The sequence below is a fragment of the Petaurus breviceps genome, unplaced genomic scaffold (assembly GCF_028583685.1).
Source record: "Petaurus breviceps papuanus isolate PSGF00001 unplaced genomic scaffold, PetGlider_PUasm1.0 90734, whole genome shotgun sequence".
NCBI lineage: Eukaryota > Metazoa > Chordata > Mammalia > Diprotodontia > Petauridae > Petaurus > Petaurus breviceps.
The window spans coordinates 12,874,751-12,902,450 of NW_027187327.1; the positions used below are offsets into that span (position 1 = coordinate 12,874,751).

At 36.9% G+C, this 27,700-nt stretch overlaps 1 protein-coding gene across 1 annotated transcript in view; it reads right to left on the reverse strand.

Annotated features, from left to right (window-relative positions):
• KCNQ5 (potassium voltage-gated channel subfamily Q member 5) overlaps window positions 1–27,700 on the reverse strand; it is a 702,120-nt gene that overhangs the window by 19,826 nt on the left and 654,594 nt on the right. Inside the window, exon 11 of the mRNA XM_069067031.1 lies at window positions 24,598–24,706. Within this exon, the coding sequence (XP_068923132.1) occupies window positions 24,598–24,706 (109 nt within the window). The remainder of the gene's footprint in view (window positions 1–24,597; window positions 24,707–27,700) is intronic.

Here is a 27,700-nt window from a genome sequence, read left to right on the forward strand (position 1 = left end):
TAGAAGTTGGGCACTATATAGAGTAGATGAATATAAGAATAAATAAATACATAGAGTAGATAAAAATTAAAAATCAGTCCTATGTCAGTCCCCTTCTGTTTCATTGACAGTGCTAGAGTGATGGAAATAGAGAGTATAAGATTCACATGCAGTTGTTAGATCAAACGTTAATTTAAATGTTGGTACTTTCAAGGAGCTGTCAACTAGGTAGCATAGTGGATAGAGTTCCATCCCCAAATTCAAGAAATCTCCTTCCTGAGTTCAAATCTGGCCTCAGACACTTATTAGCTCCATGACTCTGGGCAAGGCACTTAACCCTGTTTGCCTCATATCTATAAAATGCCCTGGAGAAGGAAATGAAAAAATCACTCCAGGATCTTTGCCAGGAAAACTCCAATTGGAGACCCAAAAAGTAGAACATGACTGAAACGACTCAACAACAATAACTTTTAAGGGGTGATCCATTGTCTTATAAATAAGGAGTTGTCATAAGCATGGAAGAATTGAAATACAACCATATTGATGCTTTGACTATAGATGGACAAAAGAAGTGCCTGCCAATTAGATGTATGGCTCAGAGGTCTTCCCCAGTGACGTGAATAAATGCATTATCATTAGCCCTAAGTCAGCAAACTTCATTTGGTGAAACACTTGGTCATTTTGCCTTGCCCTGATCATGATGAACTAAGGAAAAAAAGAACCATTATGAAGATAATCGCAGCTTATATGTTGTAGAATTTGAAGAAGGAAAAAATCTCTAGAGAACTTGACAAGATGCTCCCAGCTAAATCAGTTTAAACTTTGGTTTTCTGTAGCTTCAATGCAAATTGAAGCAATGCAAATTTGCTAAGAGGAGCAAATATAAGTAAGAAAATGAAAAGAATAAGCTATTTCTTAACAACCTAGTATCAGATATATGTATATATATGCACACATATAATACATACATTGTTAATTTTGTACATGGATGAAGTTGGAGACAACTATTAAACTCCTATTTATACCATCACAGGGTGACAGACTACCTTTCCTAGCACTTAACACAGTGATTGGCACATAGCTCTTAATAAATGGTTGTTGATTGACTGACTTAAATGCACAATAAAAAAGAAAATTTTAAAAAATGGCCAGAGGTTGTTTGTAAAAAAAAAAAAAGGCTTTATATTGATGGGGATGTAGTTATGTGAGATGGTAGCTTAATCAATTAACCAACCAATTAATCAAAGTGCAAGTGTTAAGTTCTCGTTATAGCCAGGCACTGAGCTAGGCTATGGGGTTACAAAGACAAAAATGTCCTCAAGGAGCTTATATTTTTTTGGGAGAATATAGAGAAAATGTATATGTATACATATAGCACAGAGAAGTATAGTATAGAAATATATAATGTAATAGAAAATATAGAATATATAATAAATATTTAAATATAACAATAATAATAGGATAAATTAGTAGTAATACTAATAGTAATAGTAACAGTAATAGAAAATATAGTATAAATATGTACAAACAAATACAAGGAAATTTGTGGGTGGGAAGGCATTAGCAACTAGGGGACCAGGAAAATTCTCACATAGAAGGTGGCATTTGCAGAAATCTAGAGATCCCAACAAGTGGGGTTGAGGAAGGAGTGCCTTTCAGGCATAGGGAACAGCTTGTACAAAGGCATTGGAGTTGGAAAAGGCAAAGGCAAAGGAGTTAGAAAGCTAACTTTGTGAAGACCAAGTAAGCCAATTTCACTGTACTGTATAGTGTGTGAAAGATAGTAGTGTATTATCAGTCTAGCAAGCTAGGTAGATGATGTCATCTCAGTCAATTAATAGAACCGTCTCTTATCTTTTTCATTCTTTTGTTTTTTTTTTTTAAGATATCTTGAAAACTTAGCTTCTTTAAAGCTGTGTGATCTCCATTGTGGAGTCCTTCTACATGAATTTGATCAGGTCAGCCTCTCCCAACATCACTTTCTTAAATGCCACTGCTACTTATTCCCATAGCCCTTGGTATTATGTAGTATTTCTATAAAGATGAGTTCACAAGATGATGGTGGAAATGATGTTGGAAAATGTGGTTAGGGATAAAGGAATGAAAGCCGTCAAAAGATTATGGTCTATTTAGTCAGGAGTCTTATGCTTATAAATAGGCATATCCCATCTCTAATCCCCAATTAGAAAAATAAAGCCATTGTAACAAATATGCACAGTCAAGCAAAACAAATTTCCATATTAGTGATGTCCAAAAAATGTATGTTTCATTCTGTATTTTGAGTCTGTAACCCCTCTGTTAGGAGGTTGGTAGCATGGTAGATCATGATTACTTTCTCATGATAGACAATAGAAAGCAGTAATGTAGAAGAAAACAACATTGAAAAATTTCATTACTCTGATTAATGCAGTGACTATTTGTGATATATGAGCACCAATAGCACCTCTGGAGAGTAAGGTATACATTATCAGATGAGGCCAATATGCAGTTTTCTTTTATTTAACTGTACTTCTTTGTTACATGAGAGGGAGCTATTGGGTGTTGGGAGGCATGAGGGGAAGTGGCAGTGATGTAAAAAATAGCATTAAAAAGGAACCGAGGGCAGTGAGTAAAGGGCCGGCTGGGAGTCAGGAGGACCCAAGTTCGTTTCCGGCCTCAGACACTTAACACCCACACAAAAAAAACTAGCGTGTAACCTTGGGCGAGTTACTTAACCCCAATTGCCCTCCAAAAGGCAAAAAAAAAAAAAAAAGGAAAAGAAAGTACAATATGTTGGACATGAAGAGGACCAAACAATATCACAAAAATGAAAACTGACTATATCTTTATATTCAGGAAATGACTGGTTACCAAAGTGGAAGTCATTTACAAATCAGTCATCTGTGTATGGTCACACAGTATTAGATTTGTTTGAACAAAGGTAAAACAATCAATACAAGTTTGAAGAAGGGATAAAATGAGAAGTCACTGTGATTACAGCAGATCCAACTTGCCCTATCTGAACAATCGGTCAACTGTATGAAAGACAGTGCAAAAGTAGAAAGACTGATTTACTCTTTTTTTATTCTCTTCTTTTTCTTCAGAGTTCAAATTTTCCTTATGTTCTAGACATTAATTTAAATTTGGGAGGAGGAAAAAACCCCAAGGAAAACTCTAAATGCATCGTACATAGAGTGTTGGATTCAAGATCAAAGAATCACTTTTGGCCAGGGTTATGGTGAGGTCATACCAACTTTTTCTACTTCTAGACTTGGTTAATCTTCAGTTGCGCCTTCATGCCTGAAGCAAATTGGAGGATCAAGACAGAGCTTTGTGGAGCACTCAACGGTGCTAAAAACAAAATGTGTTGTTAATGTTGTAGGAAAAGGAGGCCTCCAGGAGCTTTTACTTATTTATTTATTTATAGCTAAAATTAATGTAACTGAACATTCTGTTAATTTATAATAAATTCCAGAGGCATCAACTAACAACCTCATTTATTTGAAGAAGTGCTTAATTTGAGCACAAATGGACAAAGTTAGATACTTTCAGATATTTTTCATTCACATTTTTCCCTTGAATACATAGGCAAAATGAAATGAGTTACAGTCTCATGGCATCTTTATAGAGATGCTACATCTCCATAGGGGTGAGAGCTGCCTAGGACACTGAGAGGTGAACTGAACTGTCTAAGACCCACCAAAAATATGGAGGTGAGGGGAACTTGCACTGAGATCTCTGACTTTGAAGGTACTGTTTTTCCATCTATAAGACCAAGCTGCCTTTCCCATAGTAGCTGTGAAATAAAAAATGTGTCAGAGAAAGAAGGGAGCCAAAATGAAGTACCCCATCACCACCACTTGAGGGTGTAAAAGACTTATCATAAATCAGAAAGGTGGCTGTAGAAATTGAGCTTGAGAGCTTGTAAAGCCTGCATGGGGATTCTGAGCAAAGAGGAAAAAAAAGAGGGAGGAGATAAAATCTGTGCTGATGACCTAGGTTATTCCCCATAGAGTCCAATGTAATTCTTGTGTCATGTTGTTGTTCATTTGTTTTCCAGATGTATCTAATGCTTTTTGACCTCATTTGGGGTTTTCTTGGCAAAGATACCGGAGTAATTTGGCATTTCCTTCTCCAGCTCATTTTACAGATGAGGAAACTGAGGCAAACAAGGTTAAATGACTTGCTTGGAGTCACACAGTTAGTAGTATCTGAGGCCAGACTTGAATTGACTCCAGGCCTCACACTATCCATTTAGTCATAGGATCATAGATATTGAGCTGGAAGGGCATGTAAGAATATTTGAGAGGACTCAGGGGTTTCAGAGGAGTCTCTCAGGTGAACCAGCTGGAAGAGATCAGATCCCTTGTTGACTGGAGATATGTGTCATCTGTTGGAGAACAGAAGACTGGAATCTGGGAGAAAAAAAGCTACACTGTAAGAGTTGGAGCCCATGTGGAATGAGGATCACAGGCAGTGGGAGCTACAGTGGAACTTAGCTACAAGAGATGGGACAATGGATGGCCATCAGTGTTGGCAGCTGAGCTACAGGAGATGGGGCAATTAATGACATTGGCACTGACAGCTGAGCCACAGAAGCTGGAACCAAGGTGAGCAATCATCTAGTTCTTTGGGAGTAACCGACATCTTTTCAGTAGAAGAGCTATAGGAGAGCAGAGACTGATGGGCCCTCCATTTTTATGGAGCCTCCAACCAGGGCAGTATAAGTTATGAGATAGCGCTCATTTCTGGTGGAAGGATGACCCCATTGGGCCCTCTCCAAGGGCTTGCACGTGAGTACTTTCTGTACCCATTAACTTGCAAAAAAGAAAAAGTGGTTACATTTTGAACATTCTGAGTACTTGCAAGGCAAACTCGAGGCTGTCTTTAGGGAAATGCCAGCTTTCTATTTAAATGGGGGCCGTAAGCCAGGGAGTGACACTATCTAGGTAGTCCCAAGCACTACTTAGGTAGTATCATTAGAGTCTTGCATAACTTGTGTCATAAGATCATAGATTTGGAATTTTAATGGACCTTAGAGGATGTCAAATTCCACCTCCTCATTTTACAGATGAGGAAATTGAGACTCAGAGAGGTTGACTGGTCTGAGGTTACATAAGCAGTAAGCATCTAAAGTGGGATGAGACAGTATGGTATTCTTTCCAGTGTACCATACTGCCTCCATGGGGTGTATGGGTGGACTAGAACCTCTGGTGTGAGGGTTTGCTGAGCCTTTTTTCAGTGCTGTTCACCCCACTTTGGTGCCCATCTTCACCCAACTCTCACCTGTGGTTCCAAGAAGTTGTAGCATGCACAGCAGCCACATGCTGGTAAACTATCTCAGCAAGACAGGCTAAACCAGGTTAAGGGTAACCGACGGGCATCAAACCTGTTGATGAGTTAGGGGAACATCTATTCCAAGCATATGAAGATTTCCCCAGGCAGAATGGGTGAATGAGAACAATCTATTCCAGTGGGAGCTGAAGGCAGCTGAAGCAAGCAATGGAGCTTGGTTGGGAATCAAAGAGGCCAAGGTCACCCACTGCATTATAGGCCACCATTAGTTGTCTTGACTTTTGTCCTGCCATTGGACTTTGATGACTTAGGAAGAGAGAGTGAGGCTGACAACTTTGTACAGCTCTGCCTCATTTAAATGCACTTCATGCACAAATCAAGAAATCACCTGTAATGTCATTAGTCGTCTTCTAAATGAAGGCCAAGCAACAACAATAACAACTGCCTCCATATTGCACAACCACATTAACAGGAGTACTCTTCCTAGGACAAATGGGGAGAGGGTAGAGAAGAATAATGCCTCTGTGAGAAGAGGATTCCCTATTGTATACTCTCCTTACTCACAGAACAGAGAGAAGGGATTGGTTAGCTCATCACTCATTTGTTAGTAAGAAACCCAAAAGAACCACTGAACATCCTTCCTTAATAAGTATTTCAAGCAAATATTATCAATATCAACAATATAATAATAATATATCAATAATATCAATATAATAACTAACCTTATATATTGTAATTTAAGGTAGACCAACCTATTAGACTGACAGAGCAAATATTTTTGTCCCTATTTATAACTGAGGAAACTTAGAGAAACTGAATGAATTGTCTATGGGTATACAGTTAAAGTGGGCTTCAGCTGAGACTTGAATATAGGTCTAATGACTTTAGGTCTAGTGTTAGGAAAGTCAGCCCAGGAAGGATGGGAAGGTCTCAAAAAGGAAATTCTGAAGATACAAAAAGAAATTATTCCAATGAGGAGGAAAAGAAGTTTTCCAAAGAGGCAGAAACTGATACACAGGGAATTCATCAAGAGCCTTAGATTTTTAAAAAGAAAAAAGATGGCAGCAAGGGCAAATAAGAGAGGATGAATAAGAAAGCTGGCACAGTCGAATAAGAAAAGTATCAGCAGTCATAGTAAAGTTCAAAATGAATTGAGACTTTCAAAGAAAGGTTATATCAACAAAAAAAGGCTGTTTTTTTTTTTTTGCTTGTTTTTAGCTCTCTTGTGAAAAGAGAGTATAGGCCCATGCTTGGAGGGAATGGGATGATGAGAAACTGACAACAGAGAGAAGAGACAGATACTCTAATCTTCTTTTGCTTCTCTTTTCTCTTTCATGTAGAATGACTTTTGTACTGAAAGGACACAACAAAAATGGCTGATTGGGAGTTGATAGATAACTGAGGAGATAGAGAACGGCTCATTATCCTTCATGAGTTCAAGTCACCTGGCCCTTACACAATGCATCATAGGTGATTGAAGGAACCAATAGATGTGGTTACTGAACCACTGCCAGTGATCTTTGAAGGATTGTGGAGGGATACATAAAGAACTAATTCAAATTTATAAGGATAAGAGCCATTGCCCAATAGATTAATGGTCAATGAACAGGTAGTTTTCAAAGGAAGGCATTACTACTATCAACCTTGATAAAGGTTGTTTCTTTTTCACTAACAGAAAAGCTGCTTCAAATCACTAACACCTGTAGAAAAGCAAATTAAAAATAGCTCTGAAGTTTCACATCACATTCATCAGATTGGCAAAGACAGCACATGAATGAGAGAAGAGTAGCTGATGGAGAGGATATGGGAAAGAAGGCACATTGATTCCTTATTGGTGAGGCTGTGAATTGGTCTAGCCTTTCTGGAAAGCAAGTTGGAACTATGCCTAAAAGGTCACTAAACTGTGTATACTTTTGGACCCTACAAAAATACTACACTAAGCCTATAGCTCAAAGGGATTAAATAAAGAGGAAAAGGATCCATATATTCAAAGATAGGCATATATATATGTGTGTATATATATATATATATATATATATATATATATATATATATATATGGGTAGCTAGGTGGTATAGTGGCTAGAGTGCCAGGCCTGGAGTCAGGAAGACTTCCTGAGTTCAAATCTGACCTTAGACACTTATTAACTATGTTACCTTGAGCAAGGCACTTAACCCTTAGTTTTCTCCTCTGTAAAATGAGCTAGAGAAGGAAATGGCAAATCATTCCAGTATCTTTGGCAAGAAAATCACAAATGGGGTTACAAAGAGTCGAACGCAAATGAATGACAAATGCAAAGATATTCAGAGCAACTCTTTTTGGAGTAGCCAAAAACTGTAAATTAAGGAGGGGTGCTTACCTATTGGGGAACTGCTAAACAAATTATGGTATATGAATCTAATGGAATATTGCCTCATGAACACTGATTAAATGGACAATGTCATAGGAAACCGTCAAGACCTCTATGAAATGATGTATGATGAGGCAAGGAGAACTAGAAGAATATTTTATATAGTAACAACAATATTGTAAAGAGAAACATCTTTGAAGGATATTAGATAAACTACAATAAATAATGATAAACCATAGGTCTTAAGGACTGAGGATGAAGTGTGCTACTGACCTCCTGCCAGAGACGTGATAACTTAGGAGACAGAATGAATATATATTTTTGTACATGGCCAGTGTGGGATTTTGTTTTGCTGGACTACAAAGATTTGCTACAACAGTTTTCTTCTTCATTAAAAAAAAAGTTCAGTGTGTTAAGTGACCTTGGGCAAGTCACTTCACCCCAGTTGCCCTGCCTTCCCCCCTCCAAAAAAAGCAAAAAAAAAAAAGTTCAGTGTGTGTGTGTGTGTGTGTGTGTGTGTGTGTGTGTGTATGTGTGTGCACGTGTGCATGTGGGTGTGGGGGGGAGATAGTAGTAGGGAGAGACAATAAATGCCTTTTTTTAAAAAGAAAAGATTGTGGAAAGCAATGGATTGCAGGACTGGAGACAGGCAAATGTTATTCCATTTTTCAAAAGAAGAGAATGGATTCTGTAAGCTATAGGAAATTTGTATTTATCTTAATTGCTGAAAAAATTAGATAACATTAATGGGACGATTGATAGAAGAATGATCATAAGGAATCAGCATAATTTCTTCAAAAATAGGTCTTGTCATACTAACTTTATTTCCATTACTGACAAGATCCTTAGTCTCGTAGGTTTTCTTAGATTTTTGTAAAGCATTTGACAATGTCCCTTAAGTTATTCTTGTGGGAAAAAAAGAGATGCATTAGACAGTTAGATGGCCACGGAACCTGTTCCATGGCCAAAAGCAATGCTTAGTCATTAATATTTATATGTCAAATTCACAAGTTGGATCAAGTACCTAGAAGAGGGCAACCAGGATCATGCAATATGGAGATTAGTTGAAGGAACTGAGGATATCTAGCCTGGAAAAGAGAATATTTAGTAGGGAAATGATAGTTATGTTCCAGTATATAAAGGACTCTTACGAAAGTAGGATTAGACTTGTTCTGCTTAGATCCAGAGGGCAGAACTAGAAACAGTAGGTGAAACTTACAATGAAGCATATTTAGGTTGAATTTAAAGGAAAAAAAAGTCTAAGACTTAGAGTTATTCAAGAGTGGAATGGGCTGCCTTGGAAGGTAATGAATTTCCATCAACAGAGGTCTTTGAGCAATGGATGAATGATCCCTGGTCAGATACGCTGCAAAAAGGATTTTTGTTAAAATTGGAGTACATGGCCTTCTAGGTCCCTTCCTACTTTGAGATGCTGTGATTCTTTATACTGGAGAGCAGTGTATTTACTTACACATACTGTGGAGCGCACATTTCTTTATTTTCTGCTCAACAAAAATAGCTCCACATAAGAATAGCAAGAAGGAGTTAAGAGGGGCTAACATTTGATCTCTAGCTGGGAATAAACTGGGCACTGGGCAGAACTATCATTCATGATCATACAACCTCAAAGTGAATTTGAACAGGGCAACAGAGGCTTATTTGTGTAACACCCAGGTCATTAGGTGGCTCAAAGAGTGAGAATGTAGTGGCTGTTTTCACAAGTGACTGAAATATATACTTGACTACTGGGAGAGGGAATATACAACAGACACAGGGGGATTCCAATCCTCTCAGCATATTCTGAACAAGGTTTGGCCAAATGTGTCATAAAACCTCTGATAAGTCTCTTAGTTATACCTTGCAACCTCTCAAGGATTTTATGATTATTTATATGGAGAAATGGATAGATTATTATTATCAGTCATCCCATTAATGTTATTTATTTTTTCCAGCAATTAAGATGAATATTAATGTCTTATAGTTTACAGAATTCACTCTCTTCCCTTTTGGAAAATTGGGATAACATTTACCTGTCTCTATTCCTACAGTCCATTGCTTTCCACAATTTCTTTAAACATAATTTTTTTACATATAATATTTTGTTTCTCCCCCAATTACATGTTAAAATGATTTTTAAACATTTGGTTTTTTTTTAAAGCTTTGAGTTCCAAATTCTATCTCTCTTTCTCTCCTTCCCCTTCTCCCTGAGATGGTATGTAATTAGATATAGGTTATATATGTGCAATCATATAAAAATTTCCATATTAATCATTTTGTATAAGAAGACTCAAAGAAAAAAAAGAAATTATTTAGGACCATTACTTCAGGGCTCCCCATATTCTTTTGTTCTAAGGTTTGATTTCCCCAGCTCTTGTCCCCATTGCCCTCATGTCTTCCCCTGTATTTGCCTGCCTTTTCACCTTTTTTTACCCCACTCATTTCTCCCTCAAAGTTGGACAATTCTTTCTTTATATGTATCCTATCTCTCTGTAGAAAGAGGTGGCCCAAGTCTCTCCCCATCCAATCCATCCTTTATTCAGCCACCAAAGACATTCTGCTAAAGCACAAGACTGACCATGTCATTCAATAAACTCCAGTGGTTCCCTATCACTTCCAGGATCACAGGCAAAGCCCTGCATAACCTAGCCCACTCCTACATTTCCAGTATTCCTACACCTTACTCTCCAACATGTAGTCTTCAATCCAGTGACACCGGTCTCCTATATGTTCCTCAAAGAAGATACTTCATCTGACATCTCTGGATATTTTCTTTGGCTGACCCCCCCCACCCCCCACGCTCCTTAATCCTGCTTACTGACTTCTTTTAAGGCCCTGCTAAAATCCCATCTTCTATAGGAAGCCTTCCCCAATCCTCAATTCTAGGGGCTTCCCTTTTTAAGTTATTTCTGATTTTTTTGTGTATATCTACATCTATATCTCTCATTTGTACCTATTTGCTTATTTTCTTCCCAATTCGATTGTTACCTCCTCAAGGGCAGGGACTGTCTTTTGTCTCTTTTTCTTTTCCCCATGCTTACTACAGTATCTGACACATAGTGGGTGCTTAATAAATGCTTATTCACTGACCAACAGATTGAGATTCTATCCAGCAACAAAGATACCATAGTCAAAGGCATGGTCTCTGGAAACATGCAGAACAATTGTAGTGAAGTCTTGCTATCAATGTATGGCAAGCCACTGTGGAGATTGTGGAGTTCCAGGAAGTATCTTTTCCTTTTCATAGTGGTCTCTCATGGTCTATCATGATATGTTCAATAATAATGATGATGATTATGGCAATGGCAGATACAATTTCCAAGAAGTTATTACCCTGGAAGATACAGAGGGGTGTACCTCCTCCTCTTCTTCTTCCTCCTTTTCCTCCTCCTCCTCCTCACTAACATTAACACTTACTATGTGCTAGGCAGTGTTCAAAGGACGTTACAATTATTATCTCATTTGATCCTCACAACAACCCTGGGAGGTAAATGTTATTATTATTCCCATTTTATTGATGAGAAAACTATGGCAAGCAGAAGTTTAAGTGACTTGTCCAAAGATAGACAAGTAAACAGCATGATTTAAATTTAAATTCAGGCCCTCTGATGCCAAATAATTCTATTCTGTCACCTACAGCAGTACTGTTTTTAATCATGGGTAGAAGGCTTGTACATTTGGTTCAATATTATTCTGCTCTTTAGAGGCAACTTTCTAGGAAATGTTCTAGTAGATGCTATTAGGTTTTATGGCAAGAGGGCCAAAGGAATAAAGTCCATGGAAAGTTTCCTTATTAAAAAATACAATCTGCAAGGGTTGTATTGGTCTGAATTTAGATCGAAATTCTACCCCATATTCCCCATCTCACCTACAAATCTGACGTGAAACTTGAGTGTAGTTTAACATTGGGATCATAATTCCACAGATAAAGAAACTATGATTTCATATTAGATTCCTAGGACTTAAGCATATTTTCTTAGTCCTTGTTAAAGGGTCACAGGATCTTTTTGTTCTGGGGCTGATTAACTGGTGGGTTATTCATTATGAGATGAAAGACTTTTTCATTTTGGATTGGGAAAAAGAGGGGGAAAATATGAGTTGGAGGTTGAGACATGGTTATGGAGGAAAAATTTAAAAACAATAGTTATTTACTAGACTGAAAGGACAAGAGAAGAATTATGGCTTAGTGAATAGAGAGCAAGCTGGTCTTGGAGTCAGGAAGACCTGAGTTCAAGACCATTTTTGACACAGCTGGTCTATGTCACCTTGACCTTTCAATGCCTCCTGCTTCATTCTAAGTAGAGGTAGAGGAAATTCCTTAATTAAGATGCTATTCTAGGGATGAAATTACAGGTCTAAGTTTTGAAAAAAAAGAAGAAACTACAAACCATAGTGAAGCAAGAATGAAATGTAATACTGGTATTGTTGGAGGTAAATAAAGAAAAAAAACCTTCAAAACCAAGCTGGTGGTACATTCCATTTTAAACAAAAGACGAAATTGAAAGTTAATCAGCCACAAAAGCATCAATTAAAGGTCTCAGAATGAAAAGCCATTGAATTTGAAGCTGTTGAATTAAAAGCATCTTAGACAAAATTTAAAAGAGGCATCCTCTGCTATTGGAGATGTCTTTCCCAGTTCTCCTTAGTGCCTTCCCTCTAAGTCTTAGCCCCAATTTATCTTGTCTATATCTTGTTTGTATATAGCTGTTTCCATGTTGATTCTGTCATTAGATTGTGAGCTCCTTGAGAGCAGGGGCTATTTTTTCTTTTTCTTTGTATTCCTAGCAGTTGGCAGGTCTGGCACATAGGAGGCTATTAATAAATGCTAGCGATTGATAGAAAAAGTTGTGTCTTGTTTACATGTAGACAGCACTAGCTGTGTGATCAACCATGAATTCTGTTGAAGAGTTGGTAGAATAACAATGGTATGCCCTCAGCTATTGGGAAACACACATATTAGTTTAGTCAGATTAGAAGTGTCAATGAAATGCTTACGTTCTATATCCTGAGCAATATGATGATGATGGAGAAAGAAGCAAAATTCATCTCACTGAAGATTATGGGAAATGAAAACCTTAAATCATAGCTATTATGGCTGATGATCCAAAGCCACAATTGTAATGGGATGAAAAATATTTCCAAAAGAAACACTTCCAGTGGAATAATTGTGAGATGTCAAGAAAGGGGCTGGGTGATGACTGAATTACTGGCTGACTGGTTTTCAGTCATGTGGAATTAAGAAGTTGGTAGCTCTTCAAAAAAAAAAAAAGGCAAAAGGGCATTAGAAAGAGCCTTATGCCTGAAGTTAAGAGGATTAGAACATCAAAATCTGACCTTATAACCCAGTTAAAATTTTATCACCTGGAGATATTTTTGAATATACATATCCATTTTTATCTAAGGCCAACTTTTGAGATTAAGCCCCTTCAGAGTCATTCTTTCTAATTAATACAACTGACTTTTCCCATGTGGGCATATCTTTACAAAACTAAGAAGTTAACTTCTACTCAGTTGGCTTTTAAATTCTGAGAGAAAATCGTTCTTAAATTTCTTGCCTAGGGCTTCAGAATGCCTTTCAAATGCAATTAATGGTAGCAAATACAACAAATTGAGAAATGATCTGGAAATAGAGAAGTATGATGAAAATGATAAAGAAGAAGAAAGCATTGATGTTTAAAAAGAATAAAATATCTTTATTTGAATTTTAAAGATGTAATAAAAGTCCCTTTCATGGAAAATATGTATGTTATTATAGTGACTGTGTATGAATTTTTCAGAGACATAGCACAGTATAGTGCAGTGATTCTCAAAGTGTTGTCTGAGGACCTCTGGGAGTTCCAGAGTTTCCATGAGGTAAAAACTGTTTTTATAAAAATATTAAGACATTTTTTGCCTATCAAGACACCCTTCTCTTTTGCAACTACATATATGTGAGGCAAGATTTTCTTCATATACTTCAACTAAGACAACATATCATAACAAATTGAATGCAGAAACTGAAATAAGGAGGCTGGGGCCAAGATAGCAGAGTAGAAGCAGTAACCCAGCCAAACTCTTCCAACATTTCCTTCAAAACAGCTTTAAAATAATGCTTCAAATTGAATTCTGTGGCAGCATAGCAAACAAAAGTTCTGGGTAAGATATTTTTAAAGCCCAAGATAACTTAAGAGGTCAGTAGGAAAGGTCCTTGACACTACGGTGGGGCCCTGGCCAGTGCAGGCAGCTATAATAGCAACCTTGGGGTCAATTTGCAGCAGCAGCAGCAGCAGCTTTGGGAGCACTCAGACCAGAGTCTGTAAGGGGATTGGACAACTGGTCAGAAAGAGATTATAGGGGACCGTGAGCTGACACTGGGCATAGGATCTGTTGCTGTTTGTCAACTTTATTACCCATACGCAGTTAGGGGTCACAGTTCTAGAGTAGAGAGGAGCACTTGTGGTTGGTCATAAGGGAGCAGGGTCCCTGGTCACAGTTCCAGGGCTGAGAAGAGTCCTAGAGCTTGTGACTCCAGGGGAGCAGTGGTACTTCCTGGATAAAGACCAGAGCCCAGATTAAGAGAGCAGTGACCTTGGGGCGGCTAGGTGGCACAGTGAATAGAGAACTGGCCCTGTAGTCAGGAGGACCTGGGTTTGGATCCGGCCTCAGACACTTAACACAAAAAACAGCTGTGTGACCTTGGGCAAGTCACTTAACCCCAATTGCCCTCCAAAAAAAAAAAGAGAGCAATGGCTACACCTCTCCCCAGTTCTCACCACCTTGGAAGCACTGAAAATTTACAGATACCCAGAATGAGCTCTGAAAAAAGAAGGCAAAAAAGCCTGAAGCTTGGGACAGTGCCTCCCCACTTTCAGGTGAGCAAAGCCCAATTTTAACATAAAGTTCAAAGACAAGAATAGGCTTGAAAAATGAGCAAACAACAACAAAAAAACCTGACCATAAATCAAAGACACAAACTCAGGAGAAAACAATAATTTGAAAATAGCTCCAAGGAAATCCTAAAAGAGAAATGCTAATTGGACACAAACCTCAAAAGAATTTCTGGAAAATTTAAAGAAAGAGATAAGAATGGTTGAAGAAAAATTGGGAAAAGAAATGACAGTGATACAAGAGAACTATGAAAAGAGAATTAACAGCTTGGTAAAAAAGACACAAAAATATTGAAGAAAATAACTTAAAAACCAGAACTGGAAAATGGTAATAACTGAGGCACAAAAAATTCTGAAGAAAAGAACTCTTAAAAAAAACTGGCCAAATGGATGAAAGAGGTACAAAAATTCATTGAAAAAAAAACTTAAAAAACAGAATTGGGCAAGTGGAGGCTAATGACTCCATGAGACTTCAAAAAACAATAAAACAAAATCAAAAGAATGAAAAAAAAATAGAAGAAAATGTGAAATATCTCACAGGAAAAACAACTGACTTGGAAAATTGATTGAAGAGAAATAATTTAAGAATTGTTGGAACCCCTGAAAGCTGTGACCAAAAAAAGAGCTTAGATATCATATATCTCAAGAAATTATAAAGGAAAACTATCCTGATAGCTTAGATCCAGAAGGTCAAATAGAAATGCAAAGGATCTACTAATCATCTCCTGACAGAGGTGCCAGAATGAAAATTTTCAGGAATATTATAGCCAAATACCAGAGCTTCCAGGTCAAGTAAAAAAAAATTGCAAGCAGTCATAACAAAACTATTGAAATATCATGGAGTCACCATCAGGATCAAACAAGACTTAAGAGTTTCCATATTAAAGGAGTGGAGGGTTGGGAATATGATATACCAGGAGGCAAAAGAGCTAATATTAAACCAAGAATAACCAACCCAGACAAACTAAGAATAATCCTTCAGGGAAGAAAAATATGGATTTTTAATGAAATAGAGGATTTTCAAGCATTCCTGATGAAAAAACCAGAGCTGAAGAGAAAATTTGACATTCAAGTACATGACTCAAGAGAGGCATAAAGGTAAAGATGAAAGAGAATTCATAAGGGACTTAATAAGGTCAAACTATATGGGAAGATGTAACTTCTAACATGTAACTCCTAAGAACTTTATCCTCATTAGGTCATTTAGAAGGCTTCTACATATTCAGAGGGCATGGGTGTGAATTGATTATGTTGAGATGATCTCCTTCCCCAAAAAAGGATGAGAAAAAGGGATGTCCTATGAAAAGGGAGAAGGGGGAGGAAGAATGGGAAAAATCTCACATAAAAGAGGCACGTAAGGAAAAGCCTTTATAGCAGAGAGGAAAATGGGTGAGATGTATATGTGTGTGTATGTATATGTGTATATATTTGTATATATATATGTATGCATGTGTGTGTACACACACACACACACACACACACACACTAGTTGGGCACAGAAATATATCTTACCCAAAGGAAAGTAGGAAAGGAGATAAAAGAAAGGGGAAGGGGTGATAAAAGGGAGGTCAGATTAAGGGAGACAATGGTCAAAAGCAAAATAAACTTTTGAAGAAGGACAGGGTAAAAATAGAGAAAGATAAACAGGAGAAAACAGGAATGAGGAAATACATAGTAATCATAAATTATGAATGTGAATGAGGTGAACTCACCCATAAAGTGGAAGTGGAGAACAGAATTGATTAGAAATCAGAATCTAACCATATGTTGTTTACAAGAAATATACTTCAAGCAGAAAGACACACACAGAGTTAAAGTAAGGATCTGGAGTAGAATCTATTATGTTTCAGCTGAGATAAACAATGCAGGGTAGTAATCATGATCCTAGACAAAAATCGACCAAATTAAAAGAGATAATCAGGGAAACTATATGTTGCTAAAAGGTACCACAAACAATGAAGTAACATAAAGCATTTTTTTCCAGCAAGTTTCTATTTTCAGCAAATTTATATTTTTCAAATATAGAGGGGAACTGAGTCAAATTTTTAAAAACAATAGGTAATCCCCACTTGTTAAATGGTTGAAGTATAGGAACAGGCAGTTTTCAGAAGAAGAAATCAAAGCTACCAATAATCATATAAAAATGCTTTAAATCATTATTGATTAGAGAAACACAAAACAACTCAGATATACCACCTCAGATGGTGGTCAGATTGGCTAATATGACAGAAAAGAAAAATGACAGATGCTGGTGAGGATGTGTAAAAATTGGGACACTAATGCACTATTGGTGGAATTGAAAACTGGTCCAACCATTTCTGGAACAAAATTTGGAACTTCTCACAGGGCTATAAAACTATGCATATTCTTCAACTCAGATATACAATTGCTAGATCTATATCCCAAAAAGATCAAGGAAAAGGAAAAAGCATCTTTATATACAAAATATTTATTGCAGTTTTTTTTCATGGTGGCAATGAACTGGAAATTGAGGGGGATGACCACTAATTGGGGAATGACATAAAATTGTGGTTTGTGATTGTGATGTAATACTATTGTGCTATGAGAAATGATGAAGGCAATATTTTAGAAGATGCTGGGAAGACCTGTATGAATTGATGCAGAATGAAGTGAGCAGAACCAGGAAATCATTGTACAGAGTAACAGCAATATTATAATAATGATCAACTATGAAAGACAGCTACTTTGATCAACACAATGATCTAAGACAATTTTAAAGGACTCATGATAAAAATACTATCCACCTTCAGAGAGAGAACTGATGAACTTTGAGTGCAAATTGAAGTATAGTGTTTTTACTTTCTTTATTTTTCTTGTTTTTTTTTTCTGATGTGACTAATATGGAAATAAGTTTTGCATGATTTCATGTGTATAATTGAGATCACATTGCTTGCCTTCTCAGTGAATGGGGGAAGGGCTGGAAGGAGGGAGAGAATTTGGAATTCAAAATAAAAAAAGAATATTATAAATAAATAATTAGTTTAAAAAGCAGGTGTAAGAATCTGTCTTCTATCGTCAGACATTAACAAGATTTGAAAAACTGTAAAACAATGTCCTCAATAATCTTGTTAAAATTATAGCTATTTTTCCATGAAATATATTGTTAACATAAATTATTATTGTCTGTTATTATTCTTAATTATATTTTAAAACAATAGATTTTAATGGGGTGGCTAGGTGTCGCAGTGAATAGCACACAGGCCCTGGAGTCAGGAGGACCTGAGTTCAAATCCAGCCTTAGACACTTAACACTAGCCCTGTGACCTTGGACAAGTCACTTAACCCCAATTGCCCTGCCCTCTCCCTGTGAAAAAACCAAAACCAAAACCAAACAAAAAACCCAATAGGTTTTAATTTTGGTTATATTAAAATCAATTTTTTAAATTAAATTGATAGATATAACTCATAAAAGCAAAAGCTCTTTGGTGTCCTCAATAATTTTTAAGAGTGAAGGGGTCCTGAGGCTAAGAGATTTGAGAACCTGTGGATAGAACCTCGGACAACCTGAATTCAGTTTCTGCTTCTTACACATACTGATTATATGACCCTGGGTGAATCCCTTAACTTATTAGTGTCCCAGGCAATTTTCTAAGATTTGTATTGTTAGAAGAATTTTCCTCACATAAGAGATCCTTATGCAAATAAAATTATAGGTCCAGCACCACTCCTCCATCCTTCCCCCTTCCCCCATTTCAGTTTCCTTTAAAAGAAATCAAATTTTATCTTCAGATTATATTCATCATTTTGGAATTTTTAAAGTTTAGAAAATAATGCTCTTTAGAATACACATTCAAAGCAAGTGACTAAATAAAATTAATGCCATAAATTATTATAAACAACATATTTCATTTGTAAAACAATTATAAAAATTTATAAATTAGTATATTTATATAATATCACTTATTAATTATATATAGTTAATTATTAAGTAAAATATGTTGCAGCTATAATATATGATGAATCTAGAAAAACAATCATGATAAATGGTGATGGTAGTCAGTTTAATTTATTCTCAGGTATAATGTATATATGATCTTTATCAGTTTACAATGTCAATACTCTATTATAATAATTATTATAATGATATTATGATATAATCATTATAATATCAATGATGCCAGATATAAAATTTAACTGCCATTAATGATGTAGTTCACAACAACAAAAAGTCCTCCAAACAGAAATTTGACCATATTCTTAGTACAAAGCCAAGGAATTTTGAGTTGGAGTAGTTACTAAATACATTCCCTTTTTCTGAAGTCATAATACGGCATGGATTTGGCTGTTGTGAATTTTCCTATGGTACCTCGCAAACAAAGTCTTTACCATTTGTTTTAAAGTAGCAGAGAAATAATAAACAAAGTGAAAAAACTAACTGTGATTAAACAGGCAATGTACTTAAAAAAAACTTCATAATACCAAACATTTCTTTTCTTCTCTTTTGGGGCAGTATTTGTATCCCCAGTAAGAAAATTTAAAACCTGTATTTGAGGTCTAAGTGAATTAGTTCCAATACCTTTGTAAAAAAAAAAAATAAGGAACAAAAGAGAAAAAAAAATAGACCATAATAAAGAGAATGAAAATTCTATTATTTTATGGAAAATTATCAAACTTTTATAATTTTTATAATTGTTTAAATATTGACTGGTTGTTATCAGATTATTTTAACAAGATTAACTTATATAAATTATCTGTTGCTTGATGAGATAAAGTGTATAAAAGTAATTTGCAAACCTTAATGTGCTATGTAAATGCTAGCTATTATTATTATTTTTTAAAGCAATCGGGGTTAAATAACTTGCTCAAGGTTACATGGCCAGTTATTTTCCGGGTGTGGTGCTAAGTATCTGAGCCCGGATTTGAACCCCAGGTCATCCCGACACTGGAGCCGGTGCTCTTACTCGCTGAGCCACCTGGCAGCCCCTTATTATTATTACTATTAATTCAGCAGCATTTACATCCTGAGAGAGAGACAGAGAGAAAAGGGAGACATAGACAGAGAGAGACACACACAGAGATAGAGATAGAGAAAGGAGAGAGAGACAGAGAAACATGAGAAGAGAAGAGAAGAGAAGGTGATACATTTCAGAGCTTGGGTAACACACTTAGGAGATAAGTGATGCTTGGCTCTCTTGATGATTAGAATTAACCTTAAATGGAGGCCAAATAAATTTATTTCCCTCAGTCATTGGTTGAAATCACAAAAGTAAAAAAGGAAGTGTGTCTGATACTTTTTGTTTGTGTATAACAGTCATCACATTTGGATGTAATCTGCCCTGCCACCATGGAATGGAACTCTTCCTTCTTACAAAGAAAATTCTTCTTTAAAGTACTTTTACATGGTTATCATGGCTCTGTTAAGTCTTTCTTCTCTGGGCTATATATCTCCAGTTCCTTCAACTGATCCTCTATGGCATGAATTTAAGTCCTTTTAATATCCTGGTTGTCCCCATCAAGAAATTCTTTAGACTATCAATTTAAAGGAGAAATTAGGCTAATTCCCAAAATATGACTTTTCTAACTGAATGCTATTTTTCAGATGTTGTCTGGAAAGGGCAAAACACAGCAATAAGAGTCTTACCTCCCTCCTCAACCCTTCTCTAGTTCTGGACACTACATATTTCTTAATGCAGTTTTCTTAACTGCCACATCATATTGTTAACTTATGTTTAGTTTGCAGTCTATGAAAACCCTGTCTTTTCCTAATGAACTACTATTTAGCTACGTCTTCCCCAACTTGTGAAATTGTTTTTTTGAACCCCAGTGTTAGATTTTATATTTATCATAATTAGGAGAATGACATAGAGGAATTTTGAGGTGTCAGGAAAGGGAGCAAGACAGATGGCTTCATTTTTTTTTTCAGTAAAGTCAGAGGTAAAGTAATCAGCTATGAGAGAAGTTCAGGGTGATGGGGAAGAGGAGAAACATCTGGAACAATGGTGAACAGATTATTCCACCTTCCAACTTTGGGCAATGATTTTCCTTGACTGTCCTCCTTTCCTGCAATTCTCCCTCTGTACCTCAGCCTCCTGATATCAGTGGATTCCTTCAGGTCACAGCAAAAATCTCTCCTGCAAAAAGCCCTTCCCTGTCCTTAATCTTAGCACCATTCCTCTGTCGATTATCTCCAATTTATCTTGTATGTTCTGCATCTTCTTTCTGCATAGTTGTTTGCATGTTGTCTTCCCCAGTAGAATGTGAGCTCCTTGAGCACATGGAATGTCTTATACTTTTCCTTGTGTCCCAAGCCCTTAGCACGGTGCCTGGCATGTATCCGCTACTTAATAAATGCTTATTAACTGGACTTGATGGAACATGACAGAGAATCAATCAAGAAAGCCTAAAAGGAGTGCCATGTTCAGTTGAAACTGAGTAACATGAATTTGTAGTGGAGCCAGCCAAACACATCTGGGCAGCTTTCACCAGCAACACCCAATAACATCATGTAGTAACTGAAGAACAGGAGCAGGTAAGGGGATTGTTGGAGTTGATGAGGATTAAGGAATGGCAGGTAGGTAAGTGATAAAAGAAAGATGATACGAGTGAAGAGAAGAGATAGCCAAGAGTGAAGGATGGTGCATAGTTAAACTACTTAACTATAGGGTCAAGAAAGAAGGAAGGAAAATGAGTCCAGAATAGGGATAACTAATGGAATGGAAAAGCAGGGAGGGGTGGAGGTATTAGAGCCCACAGTGATGGCAAAGAATAGATTTAGAAGGAGGGAACAAATGAGAGAAATGAATGGATGGGAGATTATGATCAGAGAGGGGAATTTCAGTATCCCATAAAAATGCCCAATCACATGATAATAATAAACATTAATTACCACAGAAAATAAATAGCAATTAAAACCTTACAAGCAGCAAATTCAGTGCATTAATTTTTTTGTACTGCCAGCTCTCAAATAAAATATTTTTTTTCCATCATACCTTTTAGTTTTATTTTCAGGAAGTAATATGTAATGACAGGGTTACAAAATGTATTGCTAACCATTGATTAAAAAAAAAAAGAAGTTTTAAAAAAGTTAAGCACCAATAAAATAGGAAAAAACACAAAGGCAAAGTCACACCAACCAAAAAAGATAGATCACGTTAATCATGAGCAAGTTTCATCAACAATAAATAAACTCAGACTACCATGGTACTGTAGTTATCAGGTTTGGTGGATGAGTTGTGGGTTTTGACTAATTGAATTTTCTGGCTAAGTGAACCTGAGCTTATTTATGCAGCAAAGATGCTCAGGGGAAGGATGCTCCTGAATAAGATGTATAGACTTGAACTTCCAAATACCTTTTCAGGTGTAGGTGACTAACACAATCCTTTAATCATGTACCTCTATCTAGAGAAATAACCACAAATCTTTCATCCACTAATCAGGTCATCCTCAGCATACCAGGATAGAATCATAGGATTTTAGAACTGAAAAGGACCTCAAGAGACAAATGGGACCAAGGTACAAAGTTAGAGTTGTTCTCACTGACTTTGCCTGGGGAGAACTAATGTTGAGAGAGGAAGAAAACATTTCTGCAAGATGTAGAAACTAGAAAACTTCAGAAGTCCATAAAAAAAGAAAAATAAAATCTAGTTAAAGATGTAAGAAGCCAGAGATGAATCTTCAAAGCAATGAAGCATTGGGAAGTACTGAATACAAATGATACTAGCTCATGTTTCTACATGGATAAAGTGCTTTCCTCACAGTAACCATATGAAGTAGGCAGTTAATCTTATTGACCCAATTTTATAGCCAAGGAAATAGGGACAGAAAAGTTAGATGACTTGCCAATGATCATATAACTTTTAGATGTCAGAGGCAGGATTCACATTCAGGTCTTTTGACTCAGTCTTTTTCCAATATGTCATGCTGTCTTTAAAGAGACAGTGATACAAATCTTGATATAGAACTGCTTTTATCTCTCTTGACAAGTAGATTAAATCATAAATGGAGGCCAATTTGTTTCCCTCAGCTATAGGTTGAGACCACAGAAGTAAAACAGAAATTAAAAAAAAATATTGAGATATGACAGATAAATGGGCTAAAACCCTACACATTGATTAGTAAAGATTTTAGTACTTTTTGTGGGTCCCATTAGCCTTTATTCCTCTTCTCTAATATATGGACATTGTTATGTTTAAAAAGTTCGAGGGACATAGTTTCTGGGTAATCTAATAATTTTATTAATAAGCCTATCATGCTATTAATAAAAGAGGTCAGTGACACTCTTGAATGCCAAAGACCCCTCATGGTGGTGGGCTTACCCCATGTCCTTGGAAGAGCAGGTTTTCCTGAGGGTGGCAATCAAATCTGATTGGTTGATGATTAATGAAAGAATTACTATTACAATAAGAGGTGGGCTATATTACAGTGAAAGTCTTGATGTGTGTGACACTGAGCATCCAAATCTTGGTCAAATAGACATCATTTTCCAAAAACACCTTTCTGATAAAAGGGAGAAACCATATATTCTTAGAGCTGTCCAAGTAAACACAATGAACAGGAATCTACCCATTTATTGAAATTTAGAATTTCTTTTACTGTCTTTTATTAGATCTTAGTCTGGCTAAGTCTTTGAGCAAGATTTCCTACACTGGTTGATTTCTGGATGAGGAAGTAGAAAAGTGGAAAAACCTTGGTCCTAATTCAATAATTAATTGTTAATATAAGAAAGGAATAATCATTTCTCTCAATACCTTGTTGGTCATCCTTGATGTGGATAAAATCTTTCAAGGTGACTTTGAAAGCTTCTTCTCCCCTCCTGTCCTCTCCCCTCCCTTCTCCCTCTCCATCTCCCTCTCCCTCTCCCTCTCCATCTCCTTTCCTTACTTCAGGAACTTTTTGACTGGATCTTCACATTTACAAAGCACAGAACCCACCCAACACTTTGAGGTCTCCTATATTGCCAATTACTTGAGGCTTTTTTTTTTGTTAACTATTGGCTAACCATGAGAGAGGAGGATGAAGGTGGTTGGGGGATTATTGTGTTTATCTTTTGGCCTACTATTGCTGATACATTTTAAAGCTTTCTAGACTCACTAATATTTTTACTATGTCAATATATGCCTTGCTTCTTCTAATAATAACCCAAATTACTACATATACATTGATTTCCAGAAACTTAGACTAAAGGCATGCAGTGAAAAGTGTCCAGGCCAAGAGATTTACAGGGGCTTGAATGGAGCAGGATGACAAATATCCAGCTGAAATTAGAAGGAAATATACCCATCATTGGAATATTCATAAATACCTAGGAATGTTGGGTTACTTAAGTTTTCTATTGTCTCTTTGGCTTTGTATAGACAGTCTAAGAGGAAGCATTTTCTTGCACTAGAGAGACCAATCAATAAATCATTAAGTCAATCAGTAAGAATTTATGAAGTGGCCAATATGTGCCGGGTAGTGTTAGACTCCTGTCAAGTAGAACAAATTCCTATGATAATTTTAACCAAAGTAAATAGAGAGAGCAGACTGAGAACCTGATGTTTTTTTGGGCTCCACTTTCTGAGTCCTTTGGGGACATAAACTTATTCCTTTGAATGTCTCTTTTAGGTCCTCGTTCGTTAAAGACAGGATAAAAGCTAAGGACAGCCTTTGAATATAACATTTCACTCATGCAAGGCCTAGTATAACTATAGTCATTTTGTGTCTACCTTATGTTCAACCCATTCTAAGCCATCCTATGGGGAGATGAAGAGATTTTTTAAAAAAGGGTGCCAGTTCACAAGAAGGATTTCAAAAAGTCGAATGTCATTTAAGTTAAATGTCTTTAATGTAGCAAATGACAGCTAAGGTAACTATCCTATGGTTTTTCTCCAACTTTGCCTGACTTTTCAGACTCCATCCAACATTGATAAAACCTTTGGCACTGAATCCAATGTATTATCTCTATTATCAAATGAAATAATATATAAAGCACTCTGCAAACTTTAAAATGCTATGTAAATGTTAATTGTTAGTATTACCAGGAGAAGATGTTTCAGCCTTTGATAGACATGTTGACTAATAGGAAGCCAAGGCAGAAATTATTACAAGAGGTTTACCTGTAAAGAGAGGAACATAGCAACACAGCGATTCAAACATTCAGCTCTGGGTCTCTGCCACATTTTTCTCACCTACCTGATGGCCCTAATGACAGTTTTCAGTGGTGGTGTGAGGTCTTCTACTGAAACATCACATTGACATCCTTTCTCATCATATACATCATCTGTTCCGAGAGCAGTGTCAGCTGCAAGATAAAATTATGAGTTGAGTGACAAATCCTTAAAACAAAACCAATGATTTAGAACACAACCTGGTGTTTGTCTTAAATTTAAATATCACCACTGCATAAGCCAAAAATGCAAACCATCTAATCCAATATGGGCAGGTGGTCTGATCTTAGCCAGCCTTCAGTGCCCTTGTACTGGGTGGCTTCCGTGTCTGGGACATTCTCTTTCTTGTCTTCCGTCTCTTAGAATTCTTCCAAGCTCAGCTGAGGTACTATTATGCTTGTTGCTGTTGTTCAGTTGTGTCTGACTCTGCCTGCCTATACCACTGTCTACCTGAAGCCTTTTCTGACTTCTGTACATGCCAGTGTCTCTCCCCTCAACACTCCCAAATTATTTTCTATTTGTTTTCTTCATATTTTGCAGATTTTTATATACATTCATGTTGTCTTCCTCAATAGACTGCAAGATTCTTAAGGGCAAGAACTATTTATCTTTCGTCTTTAGTAGTTCTAGCACCTAGCAACATACCTGATGCACTTTGTAAATGTTGATTCGTTGATTAAAAATAAATTGGTCTCTTTGTGCTGTCATTTCCTTCCTGTATTACTTCACAGCAGGGTCACAAAGTTTAACACAGCATTAGATATTTCTGTGTTGTAATAGCCTGCTGGTTGTCTCCATGTCAATCATCATCTACTTGGCTGTCAAATTAATCTTCCTTAATCACAGGTTTGACCATATCACATTTTTATTCAATAAACTCTGGTGGTTCCTTGTTCCCATCAAGATAAAATATAAAATCCTTTGTTTGGTTTTTACAATTCTTCATAAATTGACCCCTTCTTACCTTTCCAGTTTTCTTATACCTTACTCTCCTCACACATACTTTGTGATACACTGACACAACTTCCTTGCTGTTCCTTGAACTCAACATTCTCTTTCTAGACTGATCATTTTTACTGTCTCTTCCCATCTGGAATTCTCTCCCTCCTCATCTCTGGCTCCTGGCTTCTCTGGTTTCCTTCCAGACTCACCTTCTTAAAGAAACCCTTCTCAGTCCCTCTTAATCTTAGTGCCTCCTCTCTTAGATTATCTCCAATTTATTATGCACACACATCTTTGATTTATCACATATATGATATATCAATTTATTATCTATCTCTCTATCTTGTTTGAGGGCAGCCAGGTGGTACAGTAGATAGAGTGCTAGGCTTGAAGTCAGGAAGACCTGAGTTCGAATATGGTCTCAGACATTACTAGCTGTGTTTGCCCCAGTTTCCTAATTTGTAAAATGATCTGGAGAAGGAAATGGCAAACTATTTCAGTATCATTGCCAAGAAAATTCCAAATGGGGTCACAAAGAGTCAGACATGACTGAGCAACGAATATCTTGTTTGTCCACGTTTGCTTGTTGTTTTCCTTGTTAGACCGTGAGCTCTTTGAGATCAAAGACTAATTTTTTTAGTCTTTCTTTGTATCTCCAGCTCTGAGCATAGTTCCTGGCATATACTAGACACTTAATAAATATTAATTGATTGTTGCTTTCATGTGTACATATGATCCCAGTGATCTCACCTTATCTGTCACTTAGGTGGCTGTTTTCAGCCGACTTTTCTGTAATAGTGACGACTTTATATTACCCACGTGACACAGTGGTGAGGGAAGTGCCATGTAAACAGTAAAGAGTCAATGGATGTGAGCTATTATTGTCTACCTAAGTTTACACAAATAAGTAAACTTAAGGGGGTTTGAGGAGGGTTGGAACATTTACAACCAAGGGTGAGGCAGAATCAGGGAAGACCTCCCAGAGGAAATGGCGCTACATGAGCTGAACCTTGAAGAATGACAAAGATTCTTTCTGAGAAGTGGAGATGAAGGAATGCATTTCAGCCTTGGGGAATGACTTGTGAAAATGCATGGAGGTGGGAGATGAATGTCAAGTTGGGGGAATTGTGGAAAGACCTTTTTGTCTAGAATGAAGGGCATAGCAAAGAGAACAATATAAAATAGGATAATAAAGCCAGAGCTGTGTCTTTTTCCCACTCTAGCTCTAGATGCTCCAACTAATGGGCCCTACTCACTGGGTCAGGCAGAGGCCTGCTTTGTAGCCACTCAAGACTGATGATAAGGTTAATAGGTCATAGTAGAGTCAAACCTTCTCATATTCAAACATATACATACCTATGAGAGTTCTTTAGGCAATAATAATAATAGAAGAAGAAAGAGCATTGAATGTGGAGCCAAGAGACCTGGGTTCAAATTCCACCACTACTACTAACTTATGCACTTCTCTCTGATGCTCAGTCTCCTCATTTGTAAAGTGATGGGCTTGGAGCAGATGCGGTCTAAGGTTCCTTTTAGTTCTGAATCCCATGATTCTCTGAGGTCCATGTGGTGTAAGGGCTTGCCCAAATTTATGCAGTGAAGGCAGCCAAGCCTTGTGTATTCTCTTTTGTCCTTTAGGACAATGCTGACACAATTTGGTGCCCTTCTCTTGAAGTATGTGCCAACAGGCTTAACTCTGTGAAGTAGTTAGGGTATGTGTTATTTTTCCCATTTTACAAATGGGAAAACTGAAGTCCAACAATTCTAAATGACTTCCTCAAGTTTTGTCATTGTTCAGTTGTTTTCAGTCATATCTGACTTGTTTGGGGTTTTCTTGGCAAAGATACTGGAGTGGTTTGCCATTTTACAGATGAACAACTGAGGCAAACAGGGTTAAGTGACTTTCCTAGAATCACACAGCTAGGAAGTGTCTGAGGCCAGATTTGAATTTATGAAGATGAATGGTCCAGAGTCCAGACCCTGTACTCTATCCACTGAGCCACCTAGCTGTCAGTGGCAGAACCACATCTTGAACCCAAGTCCACTGCATCACAGCTTACTATGGAAAATCCTTAAAGCAAGTCTGTGAACCACAGGGTTCAGAATTGCGGAGAGAGAAAGACAGAGAGAGAGAGAGACAGACAGAGAGAGAGAGAGAGAGAGAGAGAGAGAGAGAGAGAGAGAGA